At 36.2% G+C, this 20,540-nt stretch overlaps 1 protein-coding gene across 1 annotated transcript in view; it reads left to right on the forward strand.

Annotated features, from left to right (window-relative positions):
* The first annotated feature begins 109 nt into the window (after positions 1-109).
* LOC123548549 (AN1-type zinc finger protein 1-like) overlaps positions 110-20,540 on the forward strand; it is a 36,195-nt gene continuing 15,764 nt past the window's right edge. Inside the window, exons 1-3 of the mRNA XM_045335896.2 lie at positions 110-190; positions 6,044-6,086; positions 18,368-18,407. Coding sequence (XP_045191831.1) covers positions 133-190; positions 6,044-6,086; positions 18,368-18,407 — 141 coding nt within the window. The 5' untranslated portion in view covers positions 110-132. The remainder of the gene's footprint in view (positions 191-6,043; positions 6,087-18,367; positions 18,408-20,540) is intronic.

Raw genomic sequence — 20,540 nt, forward strand, 5'->3', positions numbered from 1 at the left:
AATATATATTTAAGCTAAAAATATTTTCTAAATAAGTAGACTTTTGAAACTTGCATATCATTTGCAAATACTGGTATTCGCCTCAAAATGCTAGCAGATTTTTCGGAACAAGAAAAACAACAACAACAACAAATGGCTGAGCTTCCGGGCTTAGGAAAACACTGTAATTTTGAACAATGCAAGCAACTGGGTAATAAATTTAGCAATAAAGATGTTTTTTATATCTCCAATGAGAAATAAATTAAATATGTAAGGTATTTCTGGGAGAAAATGGAACTGATTATTTTTAATGCATGTACCTATTTGGATAGTAACGCTATTTCGGATACTGATTAAAAAGCTAAATCAGAAATAAGACTTTGATTATGTAACTTTCCAAATACAGTCTTCCAGAGTACTCAGAATCCATCTAAAACTCAATAGATATTTTACAGCAGATGACAAGAAATATCTAGGGAAAAATTACAAAATATTTGATTGAAAGTATCTGTATACTCCTTTCTCATGGTACCGCGGCTTCCATGATACCGGTGTAAACAGTTTTCTCGCGAGACTTTTATGTTAGCCCCACCTACCAGATGTTGACATAATTACTGGAGCAAAACGGAAGCCTCTCTTCCGTATCACACATTCTTTTGCGAAAATGCAAGGTTTACTGGAGAGTAGTCTAAATAATGAGACCTCGGGCAGACCGATTTTACATTTTGATATTTTACGTTGTCTACCTAGAGGTCTCAACCAGAAACAATCAAAACTGTGGTGGAAACTGTGGTCAATTGAAATTACGATTTATCTGTAGTCACGATTTTTCTTTAGCCCTAACTGCTTACCTGTTGTTTTAAATCATAAATAGTTAATAAAAAACATAAGAACAGGACATATTTATCAAGAATTTCTGTTGTAAAAAATTTAAACCTCTAACGTTTCAATCGTCTTCATGTAATGGCGGTCGGAGGCGTGACCAATGAAAACGCTTCGTTTACCGGTGATCGGCCATTTTCCAATATGTAGTACACTCGTGTTAAACCTTGGCTTTTTTTAACTCGGTTAGAAATCTCGGTAATATATACATCATTGAAAAGGAAAAATTACAGGCTTTCTATGTATGTATTTCTTTTTTTTATCCGTTGCACTATTATAACATAATTCCCGCCCAACGGATTCCATTGGGTGTTACTTACGCAAAGAAGAGGACAGTGCTACCACATTCTTTACCTTTTCTGGTTTGTACTCGGAGGCGGATATCGACAAGTCAAAATAATATAACGATATTCAACTCTCGAGTACAATTATTTGGACTAACTGGAGAGTTGTTTACCTTTTTAGACAAAACCATTTAAAACATGATTTTCTACCTTTGATCCCCACCCCCTATGTCAAATAATCCTCTATATTTTCTGTAAACAGTGTTTATTATCTTAAATTTTTACCGGAAATATTGTCTGGTAGATTGCTGATGACGTCACTAAACCGGAAGCCATGTTTCTATATTTAGGACATTTCTGAGAAATGAAAGTATGGCAAGCCATTAAGGCAAAGATAATGGAATTACATCAGTATGCAAAATAAAATGATACCCAATTAAGCTCCTGTACAACCTGTGCATTTGATATATGGGTCTGTCATTTAAAAAAGGTTTTAATGTATATTCTCACAAGATAACTTTGCTACTCTTTAATTATGGTAGCTGGTGAAATTCTTGCCAAAATTTTAGACCTAGATAGATATAAGTCTAAAAGAATAGATCTAGATATCACTTGTAAAAGGTTTATCTTTGGTAATATGCAGTCTAAGTGTAAGATTGTTCAGTGTTCTTTTTGTGTTGAAAAAAAACTTTTGAAATTTGTCTGAAATCATAGACTGTAAACTCACCTGAAGTATTGGGAAATATTAATATAATTGTATATTAGGCTTTCCATAGTTGACACTTTTTTATGATTACACCGGTATCATGGGAAACAACTTTGACTAGTCAGATTACAACATGGCATCATACTCAGCGGGAATTAATAAACAATAACCAGATAATGAAAGTTTTTAATTCATTATAAGAATGAGGAAGGATGTAGGAAGCAGCAAAGAAATAAACAATTGAGGTGAATTGTTTTCTTTAGTTTCGTTCGCTTTGTGCACATTAAGTACACCGGTATCATGAGAAACCAGGCTACATGTACACATATATTCAAGGCAGTGGCTACAATTACGATACCATAATCCTAGCCTCCGATTCTAGGATTACGAAAGTTCCATATTCCTAGATAACCCTATGCAGAGGTGTAAAATTCCACTAGCCCGCTCGCATTGGCGAGTTAAAATCTGAACAGGACGAGTGGACCTCGCTGTATACTCAAAGAGCTATAAAAATAAATAGATTGGCAACTTGAAAGGCCTATAGAGCAAATCTCGCCAGGAAAACGTGACAACTGAATGAGATCTTAATTGTTTACCGGAAGTAACGCGTTCTCCACACGCCAAAAATTTTGAATGCGAAAACAATTACTCATCGGTAAATTAATTAGCACCGTATGACCACGCTTCTTTTGATGGTAAGAAACGTGTACTTTGTGTCTAAAGACTATTTCACATTAAACTAATGTTGTTTTAGAAGGTAACATGTATTTTAAATGTAGTTTTAAAGGTACATATTGTAACGCTATGCTCGCCGATGTTTGTTTTTACTAAGATAACGCCGATTCACGCTCTGACACGAGATCACGTGAGATTACAGCCAGTTGCCATTCTGTGTATTTTATACTTCCTAGGTATACTCGACCGGTCAGACGAGAGGTTTATATGCCTAACTTTACCAAAATTCAGAAATTACATCTCCAAAAACGTCAACAAACTTTGAGATGGTTCAGTCACTATCTGGATTGACTGGAATTTACCCGCGAATCATAAAGATATCAAAACGTCATGCCGGTAATTTTCCATTCCACAAGAACGTGCTACCTGTCATAATATCTCATTTACATCGCCGTTACTTTTGTTTATGGACACATACACACAAAAAAAACGCACGTAGTGCATCCATTTTATAACATTTTCGCTTCAATTTTTCAACACCGCTTTGGGAAATAATACAATTTGAATTCTATAAAGTCAATTTTAATAAGATATCGACAGAAATTTAGGCAAAATTCTTTAAAAACGGTCAAATTTTCATATAATAATCATTTGTAAAATTTCAAAACAGCGCGATCTTAATTACTTTCGAAAAGTAAATAAATGATAAATACTCTGGGCATAAAATTCAGACTTTTGACCAGAAAGTACAAAAAACAGAATCAAAAAATCTTAAATGATGAAAAAGTGGAAGCAGTTACAATACATGGAGTAAAACGATTTTTGGCAAACAGATTTCTATTAGTGCGGCAGAATAGGTTACGTGACCTCGTGAACGTAAATAGAAATGCTGTTTAAAAATAAAGAATTATGATGTCGTTGCAGTTTTTAATAAGTTTTAAATGAATCTTTTATACGGGATACAGCACATTCGCTTATAATAACAAATTAAAGTAGAAACTTTTTTATTGATTTAAACTTTTCAGCAATTAAAGAACTGGGGCGGTACGATCAGACAAATGGCGCGAAAACCACAGTGCCACAGTCTTTACATTTTGGAACTTTTTTTAATCATCCACAGTAACATTGAAACAATTCCACACAGGGTGCTTAGGTTTTATGGTTATATGATAGAAATGACAATGTGATCTAAACTGATTTTCATGAGTAAAATGACCAGATTTAAGTTGTTCACACTTCTACCTTAATCTCATAATCTTGCTCAATAATTGCTCAATCATCATCTTAATAATGTTTATTCAATAGATTTTTGTGCCCCCCCCCCCCACCTCCATGAGTCTTAATGGTGTCAGAAGTGTTTGACGGACTCATGCGGTGAGCATGGAGTGTCATTCTGGAGAGCTGGTTAGCTCTGAAAAGTAAAGGGGGAGAAGTGTAGTGATAGTAGGTTTATAGGCCACTTCCAACAGCCTTGCTGTTGGGTTAACCCTTTAGCGACGTGGTTGAGTGTCCGCCTACAGATCTCGAGGTCCGGGGTGCGAGCCCCAGTTTGGACCTTGGTATTTTCTCTCCCAGGGTTTACTTTAATATAGATTTGCTCTTGTCCGTGCGTCCGTCCGAAGTTCGTGACACACCTAGCTCAAAAAGTATTTCATATAAATTGATGAAACCTTGCTTGAGTCTTTATCATGATATGAACTTGTGCACCTCCTATTTTTCGTCTGGCTCTGTCCCCTAATTTTAGAGTTATGGCCCCTGAAATAGTCAAAAATGCACATTTTCACCTTGTGACACGCCTAGCTCAAAAAGTATTTGATATAGATTCATGAAACCTTGCATGAGTCTTTATCATGATATAAACTTGCGCACCTTCTATTTTTCATCTGGGTCCGCCCCCTATTTCTAGAGTTATGGCCCCTGAAATAGTCAAAAATGCACATTTTCACCTTGTGACACTCCTAGCTCAAAAAGTATATGATATAAATTGATGAAACATTGCATGAGTTTTTATCATGATATGGACTTGTGCACCTCCTATTTTTCGTCTGGCTCTGTCCCCTAATTTTAGAGTTATGGCCCCTGAAATAGTAAAAATTGCACATTTTCACCTTGTGACACGCCTAGCTCAAAAAGTATTTGATATAGATTCATGAAACCTTGCATGAGTCTTAATCATGATATGAGCATGCGCACCTCCTATTTTTCATCTGGGTCCGCCCCCTATTTCTAGAGTTATGGCCCCTGAAATAGTCAAAAATGCACATTTTCACAATGTGACACACCTAGCTCAAAAAGTATTTGATATAAATTGATGAAACCTTGCATGAATCTTTATAATGATATGAACTTGCGCACCTCCTATTTTTCATCTGGGTCCGCCCCTTATTTCCAGAGTTATGGCCCCTGAAATAGTAAAAAAATGCACATTTTCACCTAATTATGTGCCTCACTCAAAAAGTATTTAATGTAAATTCATGAAACCCTGCTTGAGTCTTTATCGTAATGTGACCTTGCACACTTGGCATTCTTCTTGAGAATTTTAGCATTTATTACAGAGTTATGGCCCTTGAAATAGCCAAAATAGTGGATTTTTTGTTTGTGATGCTCATAGCTCAAAAAGTATATGGTATAGAATAATGAATCCATTTCATAAATTTTTTTTTTGAGGCTATACCCCATTAAGACTGCAAACATTTGAATTATTTCCCCTTATTTGTGACAAATGTACCAGTGGGGGGGCACACCCTGTGTCCTACAGACACATTCTAGTTATAGATATTATAGCACTAGGCATGCAGGTGTCACTGCAATCATTATATGGGTTGTTAGTCAACTAAAGTGTTAAAATATGTATTGAAGTTCGAAATGAAATATTATATTGCTCGGTATTGACCACTGTTGCCCAGTATAACCTGGGTTTTCCCAGTATTACCCACTGGGCTGGGCAATATGCTTAAAACCTGGGTTTTTGCCAACCCTGCATATAGGGCTTGCGGGTTTTGATTTCGCTATATGCGCAGAGATCTAATTGACAGGCAAAATCAAATCATAAAATTTAAAGTATAGAATATTTTTAAAAATCCTTTTTAGCTATCATTAAGAATATAATTCTATGTTTGTCTGCCAATTAAAAAAAACTAGTATGGTTTTGGAAAGAAAAACGTATGTGTACCGTGTTGATTTCGTTGAAACTGGAATGGCGGATCGATAACACTAAATAATACAGCAGGCAAGAAAAATCGCTACTTTAAGTGAAATAAGTAAGTTTACAACATCATTTATGCATGTCCTAACATATATTTAATGCCTCTTAAATACTTCCGTAATCCTAGCCTATCCTCATAGTACGGAACTTCTGTAATCCTAGAACCTGAGGCTAGGATTATGGTACCGTAAACGTAGCTGCTTCCTATATTCATATGATAATAATTAAGTACCGCAAAAGAAACCACAATATATTATTTCAAATAAGACTTGTTAAACCAAACAATTTAATTGCCTGTTTTGGTTATTTCAGATTTTTTACCTTTTGCTTGTGATGGATGTGGGAATACTTTCTGGTAAGATTGAATTTATGTGACAGTTGTTACTAAGGGTGTAATGATATATATCGAAATTCACTGTATCATGATACATTAGTCTGGCGATATGTGTATCATATTATAGGCCTTTTTCACAATACAGAAACGATACAGTGAAAAGCAGAATCATTGAATGAAAACTTTGTTATAGTAACTAAACAAATGTACCATTTATAACAGTTTCTTTAACTTGAAAGCAAAATTTCAAGTTCTTTCCAAGTGTAGGAACATTGATTTCTTTTTCATTTTGTCACATTAATACTTATGGTACTCGATGTGTATTGCGATACGTACTGTATGGTTGCATCTGTATCCCAATATGTATTGTATCGTGAAACTAGCATATCGTTACACCCCTAGTTGTTACTAAATTTCTCTAATACCACTGGTCCAGATGTTATTTTGATGGTCCTCTGCATCAACTTAGTATTTTAAAAATAAAGATGCCATTGCTATTGCCCAGCATCAGTACCGATGTCTAGGTTTATGAAATCCCATATTTTCTTTACTTCGAAACTTACTATACTTGCTTATAGTGACAACATTTGTTAGTGTGACAAGTTGTGTAACTCTACCTGGAATATTTCCAGAATTATGCCTCTTGTCAACTTTAAGTTTTATATAGTCCATTATCTTCTTCATTAATACATAAGATATTCAACTGAAACTTGCTGTACTTGCTCATACTGACAATATACATTTGTGTGACATCATGTGTAGCTCTACCTGCAATCATTCAGGAGTTGTGCCCCTTTTTAAGTTAGAAAATTTGGTTTAAGTTTTTCAAAGAGTTCAGTACTGTGTTTTCAACCATTGCAGGTACTATTTTAAAACCTCACTAATCTATCAGGTAATAACGCAAGATTATGGCATCTAGTCCCTACGATGGCATATTTCTGCCATGAGATAGCTAGGTAGCTATCTCGATAATTTTTAAACTTTCCAGAAAATGTATGCACTTTTTCTGAAAGCATTTTAGCAATAAATAATATTTTCTAAATAGTTTTATTTATTTCCTGAAAACATTTTAGGGTAAAATTTCGTGTTACTGCTTGGAACTGCCACGAGATGCTTGGTAACTATCAAGATAGTATTTTAAACTTTTCAGCAAAGTTGTGCATTTGTCTGAAAACATCATCGCAATTTTTTTTTTCTCGATATACTTTTTATTTTTAGGAAACTTTAGGCCATTGCAATAAACTTTTTAGAAAAGTTCAAAATATCAAGATAATTTCAGAAAGTATTGAGAAAGCTAATCTAGCTAATAAATGGCAGTTGTTGGAACTTGAAGTTACACAAAAGGTATCGAGAAAATAATGTAAATTATTGCAATAATATTTCCAGGAAACCTTCCCCTATTGAGATAATCTTTTCAGAAAACTTCGCTTTATGGTCAGGCACTGCTATTAATTTTTCCATAGGCTTACATTGTAAGAAATGACTCTGTAGGACCCGCTCAAAACTTTTGTTGACACATGAGGTGCCATTTACCCTGTCAGTTAGCCTTCCAGACACCAAAAAATAACATTTTTACATGGGCATGCCCGATCCATTTTTGAGTCGGCTAAACACTGAAAGCGTTTGACGAATCCTTACTATCGCTCGATTTCTCAGTCTCATTAAATGGCCTCACAACACAGCGAATAGATGTAGTTCCATTAGATTGTCTCTAATTTCAAAGAGTTCATTAATCGGATGAAGTTCAGTTATGTCAATCCCATTTGCTATGACCAATATACGATGTGATCTGTCAAATTTATGAAGTGTAATTGTGCAATACTCGAATAAAGCCATGTATTTTCTTCCGCATAACGATTCTGAGGGATTTGGTAATACATTTGCGCATATGATTATGGTGACTAATTTTATGCCCTTTTGTCACAAAATAGCAATTATGATATTTACAAATTCAAATAATAACTGCATATTAACTTATTAGCCAAAAAATCTATTTGTTACCCTGTCCGTTTCAAAAAATACTCTTTTAAATTAAATCATTGCGCAAATAACAAATTTATTGCGTTGTGCATTTCATGAATTGCGAAGGCTTACCAAGCTTGCGTAACATCCAGCGAAAGACAATATAGTTCCATAACATACTGCTAGTATTTTATTGAGTCGGGTACCTCTGAAAGCATTGGAATGTCTCTTATCAAAGAGTTTACCACATCGGTGAAATTAAATTATGACAGCTTCATTTTAATGGCCAGAATAAGATATGTGCAGTACGTTAATTCTTCCGCGGGACTTCGCGGATGAATCCTAGTTACATTCTGGGCACTTGTCGGCGAACACACGTGACCTGTTTATTACAACACTTCTACGACTTCGCGCTTGAAAATACAGACTTCGGTTCACCGAAAAAATACTACGAAGATCGGCCAGATCAAAATCGCGAGTTGCGAAAAATGCAAACGTCGTTTGTTCTAAATCGTATCCTTTCTGGAATTTTGACTAGTTCGGATAATTTGCTTACGATTCAGGTCACAAAAAAATGAAACCGCCACCCATTCTGCGTTTCATGATGACACATGGGTTGAATTTTGCAGTCAGTAAGCGGATAAATTATCGGGAAAAGAAGCTCCTACTGGTTTGTTTAATTACTACTGATTTTAAAAATGATTTTATTTCTTATTTTTGGAGAAATAAACAAATCGGCAAAACATTAAATTGTATTTTCTTGTAGTTTTTGAAATCGAAAGTAGATCGTCTATGTTAGACTGCTTTGAGGAAACGAAACAATTTTTTTTTTATGAAATGATTTAAATAAGAGGTAATATCACCGTAAACTTCAATGTCAGATACTGCCAATTGCTGCTAAACTGTCTTCGTGTCATCACAATTTGTAATGAAATTTTAACATTCAAGTAACAGACATGATAGATATTATTGTAACAGAAATGATTCTAGAATTTATTTTTATAACACATACATAGAATCTATATCAGACAGTGTTATATTCTAGTCCTGAGGCATGACCTGAAAGTAAAAATATGAACCGAAAGTCATTCATACTTTGGATATTGTAATACTAAAAAGAATCTAGGTTATATTTAGAAAGTGAAACATAAAATTTCCAGTTAGAAATCGCACCAAAGGCTGTATCAAAAGTCTACATTTCAAAATTTTCTTGTGGTGATACCCCAAACCCTACTTGCAGGAGGGGGTATCCTCCCACACCCTCTCCCCATATTGTTTGATACATTTGCCCTTTTACCACCTGCCACAATGCCCATTTCAAAATCTGACGGCAGTTCAAAGCGGGAAGCAACACCCCTCCCCACACCCACCCTGCTACCGACCACGTAAAAATGGCTCAAACATTTTTCAGCCCAGTCTGTCTACATGAATCAAAATGGATAACTGAAAGTGCATGGACTTGGGGACTACTGACATGGTTTTGAAGGGGTTAACAGGTCTGAAATAGAATAAATGATGGTTTTAACTAAAAAAGAACTGTATTTATTAATATCGGTTATCTTTTCCGAAATTGGTAGCTAGTCTGAGTAACTTCCCTTAGTTTCAAATGCGCAATTTTCCTGTCAGTGTAAACATTCATGACACTTTATATTGACACTCAGCAACATTTACATATCTTTAAACGCAAAAGTAAGTATACTTTAAATTCACATCACTTATAATATGATTGAACAATACCTAGCCTGCGACACGGTTATCGCCAGGCCAGTTATCTGTAAAATTATCTGAACAGTTCTTCCGTCCATCCATTACAAATTGTATGTGACAATCCGCGCTATAACTTATGAATTTCAATATATAAATTGTCATTTTCAAATTTTATCATGTGCGAATATATACCAGCCGATAATTGCCTGTTTTGGTAATGCCGGAGGCAAATGTTTACTGGAAAAATATAGGCAGTATATCAGTGTCAGCTGTAAAATTGTAGTTTGTACTTTCAACATTTTTATTTTTGCGAACCACTCTTCAATTTTAGAGAAAAATATTGGGTTTAAATACTTGTATAACGTCAATCAAAGTTTTACTAGGCATCAATTGAATGTCAGTTTCATCTCTTGTAACAAAATCTCTGTTCAGTTGGGAAAAAAAACAACTAAAAACAAACTGAAACTGGTAGACTATACTACCAGTACATCAATCTTTAGCCGACTCTCAGGCTCTTCAGGCCTTTGATTTTTAGCTCATCTGATTTTTTGAAAAAAAATGATGAGTTATTGTCATCACTTGAGCGGTTGTCGGCGTCGGCGTCGGCGTCGGCGTTGCCTGGTTAAGTTTTATGTTTAGGTCAGCTTTTCTCCTAAACTATCAAAGCTATTGCTTTGAAACTTGGAATACTTGTTCACCATCATAAGCTGACCCTGTATAGCAAGAAACATAACTCCATCTTGCTTTTTGCAAGATTTATGGCCCCTTTTGTACTTAGAAAATATCAGATTTCTTGGTTAAGTTTTATGTTTAGGTCAACTTTTCTCCTAAAATATCAAAGCTTTTGCTTTGAAACTTGGAATACTTGTTCACCATCATAAGCAGACCCTGTACATCAAGAAACATAACTCCATCTTGCTTTTTGCAAGAATTATTGCCCCTTTTGGACTTAGAAAATTAGTTTTCTTGGTTAAGTTTTATGTTTAGGTTAGCTTTTATCCTAAACTGTCAAAGCTATTCCTTTAAAACTTGCAACACTTGTTCACCATCATAAGCTGACCCTGTACAGCAAGAAACATAACTCCATCCTGCTTTTTGCAAGATTTATGGCCCCTTTTGGACTTAGAAAATATCAGATTTCTTGGTTAAGTTTTATGTTTAGGTCAACTTTTTCTCTTAAACTATCAAAGCTATTGCTTTAAAACTTGCAACTCTTGTTCACCATCATACGCTGACCCTGTACAGCAAGCAACATAACTCCATCCTGCTTTTTGCAATAATTATTGCCCCTTTTGGACTTAGAAAAATCATTTTCTTGGTTGAATATTATGTTTAAGTCAACTTTTCTCATGAACTATCAAAGCTATTGCTTTAAAACTTGCAACAGTTTTTCACCATCATAAGTGGACACTGTACATCAAGAAACATAACTCTATCCTGCTTTTTGCAAGAGTGATGGCCCTTTTTAGACTTAGAAAATCGTGGGTAGGACAATATTTCTATTATACAAAAAAAATCAGATGAGCGTCAGCACCCGCAAGGCGGTGCTCTTGTTCTATTTCCATTCAAAGACAACCACCCTCAACTGTGCATGGAATTTAGTGATGAATTCCAACAAGTACTTACTTCACTAAATTACTAATTTCAGAGTTAAATATGTAGCCAGGCAGCTATAAAATAGTTCAAAATGCACAGAAAACATTACATTTCAAGATTTTAAGGATATTTTCATGATTCAAGGCAACACATTTTTAACCAGTCAGCTGAAGTCTCATTGAATGCTACGGGTTTCAACCAGTCTGAAGCCGGCAAATAATATATCAAGATAATTTTTTGAAGTATCATGATAGATACCTACACGGGTATGAAACGTTGCCTGCGGCACAAAATGTGCCGCACTGAAATGAAGGCATTGCGCTTCCGACGGCGCACGCATTGCGCAGGATGTTTACAAAAATAACGAGCAAGGTGTGTAAAATTGAATGTTTTTGGTTATTGTCTTTTTACAGTAAAAACTTTTTAGAAATCGGGGAATGCAGCGGGATGTAGTTGTGTCTTGCCGACAAATCCATGCCCAGTTTGTGAAGAAATATGTAATATTGTTATTTTGCGCGTGTTTTTCATTGGATACAGTAATGTGAAAATTACAAAAGCAGTGAATATTCCGAGTCATTTCATATCCTGCTGTAAAAGGAATGATGTATTTCTGTAGTATACTATATAAAGACATGACCTCTAATCGACTGAGATAAAATACATGCCTAGGAAAAGGCATATCCCCTCGTTCTGCCGACTTTTCAGTCCAGTGCCACAGGCATCTCGATGGTGCCGAAGACATCGTGAGAGGCGCAGTCATCTTGAATATTACTCACACTAAAGTTGTGAGTAAATTAATTATTCTCTAATCTCAATTATCAGAACAAAAAACAGATTCAGTATAGGTGTAGACTATGTATTTTGACAGCAAATATCTTTACATTTTTCGCGGAGTAAATGCAACATTTCTATAGCGTGGATTTCCTCTTGTTGTACCCATCAGGCTTTGGCATGGAACGAAACTAACACATACATTTAATAATCGTACAAACGTGTTATTCAAAACTAAAATACTCAGCTTTCCGAAACTATTATTTAAAATTATGATTCTAAATGTATATTATTCATGTTTTTGAATCCAAATGAATAGTGTAATTAATTATTCTAAAGTCGGATCACAATAATTCTTATTTTATAAAGCGATAAAGCTATAACTCTAATATACCCATGGTCCATTAGATAGTTTAGTTCAGCTTCAAATAAGGGAGGGTGGGTGGGTCCTGATGTGTATTGCTGTCAAAATTTTAGCTACACCTATGTAACGCTTAAATACCCCCGAATTACCATGAAAACCCCGTTCTAAATTCCCGCCAAACAAGATCAATATATTACCGTACAGCCTGATAATTTCGAAACGAGAATAATTTCACCTATTGTAGTCAGTAGTACGTGTAATTTGGACCTTCTAACATGTATTGAAGTACAAAAATATCAATAACAATGTTGTTCCTCCAGTTATTATAGTAGTAAGACAAATCTTCTCAATCCGAACTTTGTAATATAAATAGCTATTTTAAGAAGTTTGCAGTATTTTTTCTTCCTGTGTTTGGGAATGGGGCCAGGGAAAATCACGTCATTTTGTATCAAGTTGTGATTACATACGAACGAAGAATATTTGAAACGATACTGTTCCCAAGTTTTGTGTAGAAAAGAACCAATGAAAAAATGTCCAAAATGGGGCTTAACTTGTTCTAATCATTTCTGAAATTCTACAAAAATATTAACGTATTTTACTCACACTTTGTCATTGAACTATGATTTAGGTCTGTGCACTGACTGTACACATAAAGTTTTCGTCTGATCATAAGGTGAAATGATTTTCTTTTTCCTTTTTATATACACTAAATGCATGTACATCCATCTGAAAATATAATATAAACAAGATATTTAACTATGGATAACTTCATTGCTTTTTTTCCACACAAAACTTGGGAACGGTATCGTTTTAAGGGAAGTTTCATGTTTTTACGTTTTTTGTGTCTTTTTTGCGTTCCTTTTCTTCGGAAAGCCCCAAAACAGTGATATTTCGCCATTTTTTTTCGGGGGTTTGGGGGAGGGCGAAATTCAGCTCATCGCTTATCAAAATAGTACGCCCAAACTGTAAAAGAAAAAAAAAAAGAAACAAAACTTGATGCTGAAACAAAAACATCAAAATTGGTTGAAAACTGACAAAAGTTATGACAGTTTTTGTGCTCAAATGCTGGTTTTTAATCCCCCGCCGTGGCGGAGGGATTATAGGAATGGTCTGCGTCCGTCCTTCCGTCCGTCTTTCCATCCGTCCTTCCGTCCGTCCTTCCGTCTGTCCTTCCGTCCGTAACAAAATCGTGTCCGGTCCATATCTCCTAAACCCCTTGAAGGATTTTCATGAAACTTGGGTCAAATGCTCACCTCATCAAGACGATGTGCAGAACCCATGAGTCAGCCTTGTCGGTTCAAGGTCAAGGTCACAACTCGAGGTCAAAGGTTTGAGCCTGCCATTTTGTGTCCGCTCTGTATCTCATAAACCCCTTGAAGGAATTTTATAAAACTTGGGTCAAATGATCACCTTATCAAGACGATGTGCAGAACCCATGGGTCAGCCTTGTCGGCTCAAGGTCAAGGTCACAACTCAAGGTCAAAGGTTTGAGCCTTCCATTTTGTGTCCGCTCTATATCTCCTAAACCCCTTGAAGGAATTTTATCAAACTTGGGTCAAATGATCACCTCATCAAGATGATGTGCAGAACCCATGAGTCAGTCATGCCGCCTCAAGGTCAAGGTCACAACTTTGGGTCAAATGTTTGAGCCTTCCATTTTGTGTCCGCTCTATATCTCCTAAACTCCTTGAAGGATTTTCATCAAACTTGGGTCAAACGATCACCTCATCAAGGCGATGTGCAGAACTTATGAGTCAGCCATGTCGGCTCAAGGTCAAGGTCACAACTGAAGGTCAAAGGTTTGAGCCTTCCATTTCGTGTCCGCTAAACCCCTTAAAGGAATTTTATAAAACTTGGGTAAAATGATTACCTCATCAAAACGATGTGCAGAAATTATGAGTCAACCATGCCAGCTCAAGGTCAAGGTCACAACTAAGGGTTGAAGGTTTGAGCCTTCCATTTTGTGTCCACTCTGTATCTCCTAAACCCCTTGAAGGATTTTCATCAAACTTGGGTCAAAGGATCAGCTCATCAAGAACTCATGAGTCAGCCATGTCAACTCAAGGTCAAGGTCACAACTGAAGGTCAAAGGTTTCAGCTCTGTATCTCCTTAACCCATTGAAGGATTTTCATGAAACTTGGGTCAAATGATCACCTCATCAAGACGTTGTGCAGAATTCATGAGTCAGCCATGTCAGTTCAAGGTCAAGGTCACAGCTAAAATCAAAGGTTTATCCTTTCACTATCCATAGCAGTGGCGGGGGATTTAGCTGTCCTTCAGACTGCCTTGTCATACCTTGCTTTGAACTTAGCATCAATAATTGTTACAAATGTGAATGTTTGGTAATTGAATATTGTTTTTCAGGAGAAAATAATCCTGATTCGATACAAAATGACGTGATTTTCTCAACTGGGAGGCACCTGGTCCCATCCCCCAAAAGAGCAAGAAAAATATTGCAATTTTCTTAAAATAGCTATTAATTTATATTACAAAGTTCGGATTGAGAAGATTTGTCTTACACAATAACTGGAAGAACAACAGTGTTATTGATATTTTTGTACTTAAATACATCTTAGAAGGTCGAAATTACACGTACTACCGACTAAAATAGTATTCAAGATGACTGCGCCTCTCACGATGTCTGCGGCACCATCAAGATGCCTGCGGCACTGGACTGAAAAGCCGGCAGAACGAGGGGATATGCCTTTTCCTTGACATGTATTTTATCTCAGTCGATCAGATGTCATGTCTTTATATAGTATACTACAGAAATACATCATTCCTTTTACAGCAGGATATGAAATGACTCGGAATATTCACTGCTTTTGTAATTTTCACGTTACTGTATCCAATGAAAAACACGCGCAAAATAACAATATTACATATTTCTTCACAAACTGGGCATGGATTTGTCGGCAAGACACAACTACATCCCGCTGAATTCTCCGATTTCTAAAAAGTTTTTACTGTAAAAAGACAATAAACAAAAACATTCAATTTTACACACCTTGCTCGTTATTTTTGTAAACATCCTGCGCAATGTGTGCGCCGTCGGAAGCGCAATGCCTTCATTTCAGTGCGGCACATTTTGTGCCGCAGGCAACGTTTCATACCCGTGAATTACTTAGTTTATCAACAGAATAATTACCGATGATCGTCAACTTTTTTTTTTCGTTTCAAGACGGGTAGGTGGAATATGATTATTGTGTCCATATTTTTAGGACACTTCAAAATATTTTTTTTTCAGGAAATAAGTCTTGAGAAAATGAAAATAACTGATGTTTAATACTTTCCTGACACTTTGGGAAACTACGGCAGGGGTTAGACTGTGTTTATTAGCTCATCTGATTTTTTGAAAAAAAATGATGAGTTATTGTCATCACTTGAGCGGTTGTCGGCGTCGGCGTCGGCGTCTGCGTCTGCGTCGGCGTTGCCTGGTTAAGTTTTATGTTTAGGTCAGCTTTTCTCCTAAACCATCAAAGCTATTGCTTTGAAACTTGGAATACTTGTTCACCATCATAAGCTGACCCTGTATAGCAAGAAACATAACTCCATCTTGCTTTTTGCAAGATTTATGGCCCCTTTTGTACTTAGAAAATATCAGATTTCTTGGTTAAGTTTTATGTTTAGGTCAACTTTTCTCCTAAACTATCAAAGCTATTGCTTTGAAACTTGGAATACTTGTTCACCATCATAAGCAGACCCTGTACATCAAGAACCATAACTCCATCTTGCTTTTTGCAAGAATTATTGCCCCTTTTGGACTTAGAAAATCAGTTTTCTTGGTTAAGTTTTATGTTTAGGTCAGCTTTTATCCTAAACTATCAAAGCTGTTGCTTTAAAACTTGCAACACTTGTTCACCATCATAAGCTGACCCTGTATAGCAAGAAACATAACTCCATCCTGCTTTTTGCAAGATTTATGGCCCCTTTTGGACTTAGAAAATATCAGATTTCTTGGTTAAGTTTTATGTTTAGGTCAACTTTTTCTCTTAAACTATCAAAGCTATTGCTTTGAAACTTGCAACACTTGTTCACCATCATAAGCTGACCCTGTATAGCAAGCAACATAACTCCATCCTGCTTTTTGCAATAATTATTGCCCCTTTTGGACTTAGAAAATCATTTTCTAGGTTGAGTATTATGTTTAAGTCGACTTTCCTCATAAACTATTAAAGCTATTGCTTTAAAACTTGCAATAGTTTTTCACTATCATAAGTGGACACTGTACATCAAGAAACATAATTCTATCCTGCTTTTTGCAAGAATGATGGCCCTTTTTAGACTTAGAAAATCGTGGGTAGGACAAAATTTCTATTACACAAAAAAAATCAGATGAGCGTCAGCACCCGCAAGGCGGTGCTCTTGTTTTTACTATCGATGCAGTTATTATGGAAAGCAACTTGGTGGTGGAGATGACAAATTAGTGAAAGAAAAATGAATGTCTGGTGTGAAAAGGAAATTTAAGAGTAACAAAAACAGATAATCAAAAAGGAAACGTAGTGTACGAGCTATGTGTTAAGTTTGAAATTTGCTTGTACATAATTCTCCTTTCATAAAAACGTGACAGTATTAAACATGTCAATTATTAGGGCGAGTGACTGTCCACTAAGGGCGAGTAGATTTTACTAGCTACTAGTCCTGCAGGGCGAGTGGTGTGAAAAAGAATTTTACGCCCCTGCAAAGTCAGTACAGTTATTGAATTGAAGTTTTTACACTTTTTGGACTTGGAAAATGCAGCTTTGCTTAGAAGTCATGTACCTCTTACATGAATTTGGACAGTAAACCTATTTTTAGATAGAAAATCAGTTTTACTAATTTTAAAAAATCCATCAAAATTGAATGATTTTTGTACGCCTGAAGGGAAGTATTATGTTCTATCCCCGGTGTCCATCCGTCCGTTAGCAATTTCGTGTTTGCTCTGTAACTCTTGAAACCCTTAAATGATTTCAAATAAACTTCACACAAATATTCACAACATCGGAATGACATGCAGAATGCATGTTCTAAATTGTTCTTGATGGCTCACTTAGGGGTCAAAGGTCATATGAGTGTGTTTCATGTCTGCTCTGTAATTCTTGACTCCCTTGAAGGATTTCAAAGAATCTTGACACAAATGTTCATCACATTTAAACGACATGCAGAGCGCATGTTCTGGATGGCTTGCTTCAAGGTCAAGGTCACACTTTGGGGGCGGGGGTCAATAATCATATGAGTGTGTTTTGTGTCCGTTACTCTTGAACTCCTTGAAGGATTGTAAAGAAACTTGGCACAAATGTTCACCAGATTGAGCCGACATGCAGAGTGCATATTCTGGATGTCTTGCTTCAAGGTCAAGGTCACACTCAGGGGTCAAAGGTCATCACACTGTAAATCTTGAACCCTTTTAAGGAGACACAAATGTTCACCACATTGCAACAATGTGCAGAGCACATGTTCTGAATGGCTAGCTACAAGGTCAAGGTTACACTTATGGGTCCAAGGTCATACTTTCGGGGGTATATTGCTCGGCATTGCGGTGCTCTTATTAATACAGTATCTAGTCATGTTGTATAGCAACAACAAGTCCTAAACTTTGTATACCGATGGGTTGGATTAGCGTATTTCACTTTCGGGGTCACCATCAGTTTTATAAGATACATTTGTACTTCAACACATAAATTGGTCTTCCATGGTTAAGGTCACTTCCTGGGTTTGATACCTCACTTGAGGTGTAGAATTCTTCATGTGAGGACGCCATCCAGCTGGCTTACTGAAGGTTGGTGGTTCCAACCAGGTGCCCATCCATGCCTAAACATCAGCTCTTTAAGCAGTATTTTAAAATTATTTGTCTGTTAAGTATTTGAAATGTTAGTTTACCTTATCTGGAAATTTCAAAAATATTTTTTTGCTTTTTTTCAGCTCGGATCATAGAACAAAAGATGCCCACTCCTGTTCACAGGTAAACACTGTGTTTAACACAGTTAATTATTTGCTCTAAAACTCATATAGTCATTCATTTTGTATGATAACTGAAAATTCAGTTTTTTCTACTACATAGGTAAGCTTGGGCTTGTTATAGGTCAGCTCAGTGGTACAATATTCTCTTTGAGTGCAAGAGTTTAGGGATTCAACCCCTGATGGTGTCCTGCCAGAAACTTGAAAAATGGTACTGGTAGCTCTCTTTCTTGGCACTCTGTATTAAAAGTGGTGTCATTCTACACAACTTAAAGGTCCATTACTAAGGGAAAGTGAGTTGGCAATTTTTTTCATAGCCAGTGCATAGACTTCTGCAAGACACTAAATAATGAAGATTGGCAGGTCAAAATTTACAGAAGGTCTTTGGAACTCAAAGAAATGTATGTGTATTATGTTGAAATTTAATGAATCGACAGAATGACCCCCCAGGTCTTTTTAACTTTCTTCATACTTCATAGAAAAATAATTGTACATATACTGCGATTTATTTCAAATTTCTACATACCAACTTTCATTTTCCAATAAAATGAAATAGTTTCTGTGCTTTTTAAAAGAAATTAAAATGTTCACTTTCCTTAGTATTGGACCTTTAAGAGATAGAACTAGATTTGTTTGGTAATTTTGAAAGATACAAGATATATTTTGATTTAATATATTTTTATACGCCGGAAGGGACGTATTATGTTATGGGCCCGGTGTCTGTTAGTCCATCCGTCCGTCCGTTAGCAATTTTGTGTCCGCTCTGTAACTCTTGAACCCCTTGAAGGATTTCGAAGAAACTTGACACAAATGTTCACCACACCGAGACGACATGCAGAGCGCATGTTTTGGATGTCTCATTTCAAGGTCAAGGTCACACTAAGGGCATGGTTCGCACAGGCCATGAGAAGTCCTTGAATTTGACGCCTACTCCTTGAAAACTACTTGAATTTTGCAACAGTCAGAAACTACTTGAAAACTACTGGAATTTAGGAAAAAACGTACAAAAGATGGCAAATAGTCAGTAAATTCATCGGGTGCGAAGGAAAACGTACAAACATTATAAACGGACCAAAATAAACTAAAAAACGACAGAAAAAAAACAGCCGTTACCGCCATAAGGGCCTGCCACGGAGTTGGGGATAGTACGGTACAGTACTGTACTTTACGGGTTTTATGCTCTTTCAAGTAATTTTCACACTATGTAATTTATCCGCGATGCGTTGAAGGTAAATCTTGTGTTACATTGTTTAATTTTGTCCTAAATTGGATTTAAATTGGTTATTTCATGTCTCAGCAACAGTGACATTGCGCCCATTTTAGTCCTTGAAAATGGAGGAAAACTACTTGAAAACTCCTTGAAAACTACTTGAATTTTTTTTAGGAAGGTCTGTATGAACCATGAAGGGGTCAAAGGTCATATGAGTGTGTTTTGTATCCGCTCTGTAACTCTTGAACTGCTTGAAGGATTTCAAAGAAACTTGGCACAAATGTTCACCACACTGAGACGACATGCAGAGCGCTTGTTTTGGATGACTAGCTTCAAGGTCAAGGTCACACTTAGGAGTGAAAGGTCATATATGACTTTGCTGTGTCCGCTCTGTAACTCTTGAACTGCTTGAAGGATTTCAAAGAAACTTGGCACAAATGTTCACCACACTGAGACGACATGCAGAGGGCATGTTTTGGATGACTCTCTTCAAGGTCAAGGTCACACTAAGGGGTCAAAGGTCATATATGACTTTGCTTTGTGTATATTGCTATGCATTGCAATGCTCTTGTTTTAATTTGGCAGATCCCGTTTTGTTCTCTTACAATAATTTTTTTTGAATTACTTCCCTTTTGTGTTACTATAAATAGCTTATTTTGAAACTTTTTTATTATTGGCAGTAGGGAAAAACCGAGACCACTTTTCTGTGGTACAACATGGATGGTACATCCAATTTTTAGATGTATTTTGACATAACTTTACCAGGTAAGAATTTTTTTGTGGACTTAGAAAAAATTTTTTTGGGAATTTCTTCTTTTTCTTGTTCCTGTCCTTTGGGCTTCAACAGTCAAGTTCTTTAAATTTTGCTCCCATCCTCTGATGTAACCCTTCAGGCGTATATTGCCCCACTTGGCAGCGCTCCTGTTG

Source organism: Mercenaria mercenaria, chromosome 6 (genome assembly GCF_021730395.1).
Source record: "Mercenaria mercenaria strain notata chromosome 6, MADL_Memer_1, whole genome shotgun sequence".
In the NCBI taxonomy this organism is placed as follows: domain Eukaryota; kingdom Metazoa; phylum Mollusca; class Bivalvia; order Venerida; family Veneridae; genus Mercenaria; species Mercenaria mercenaria.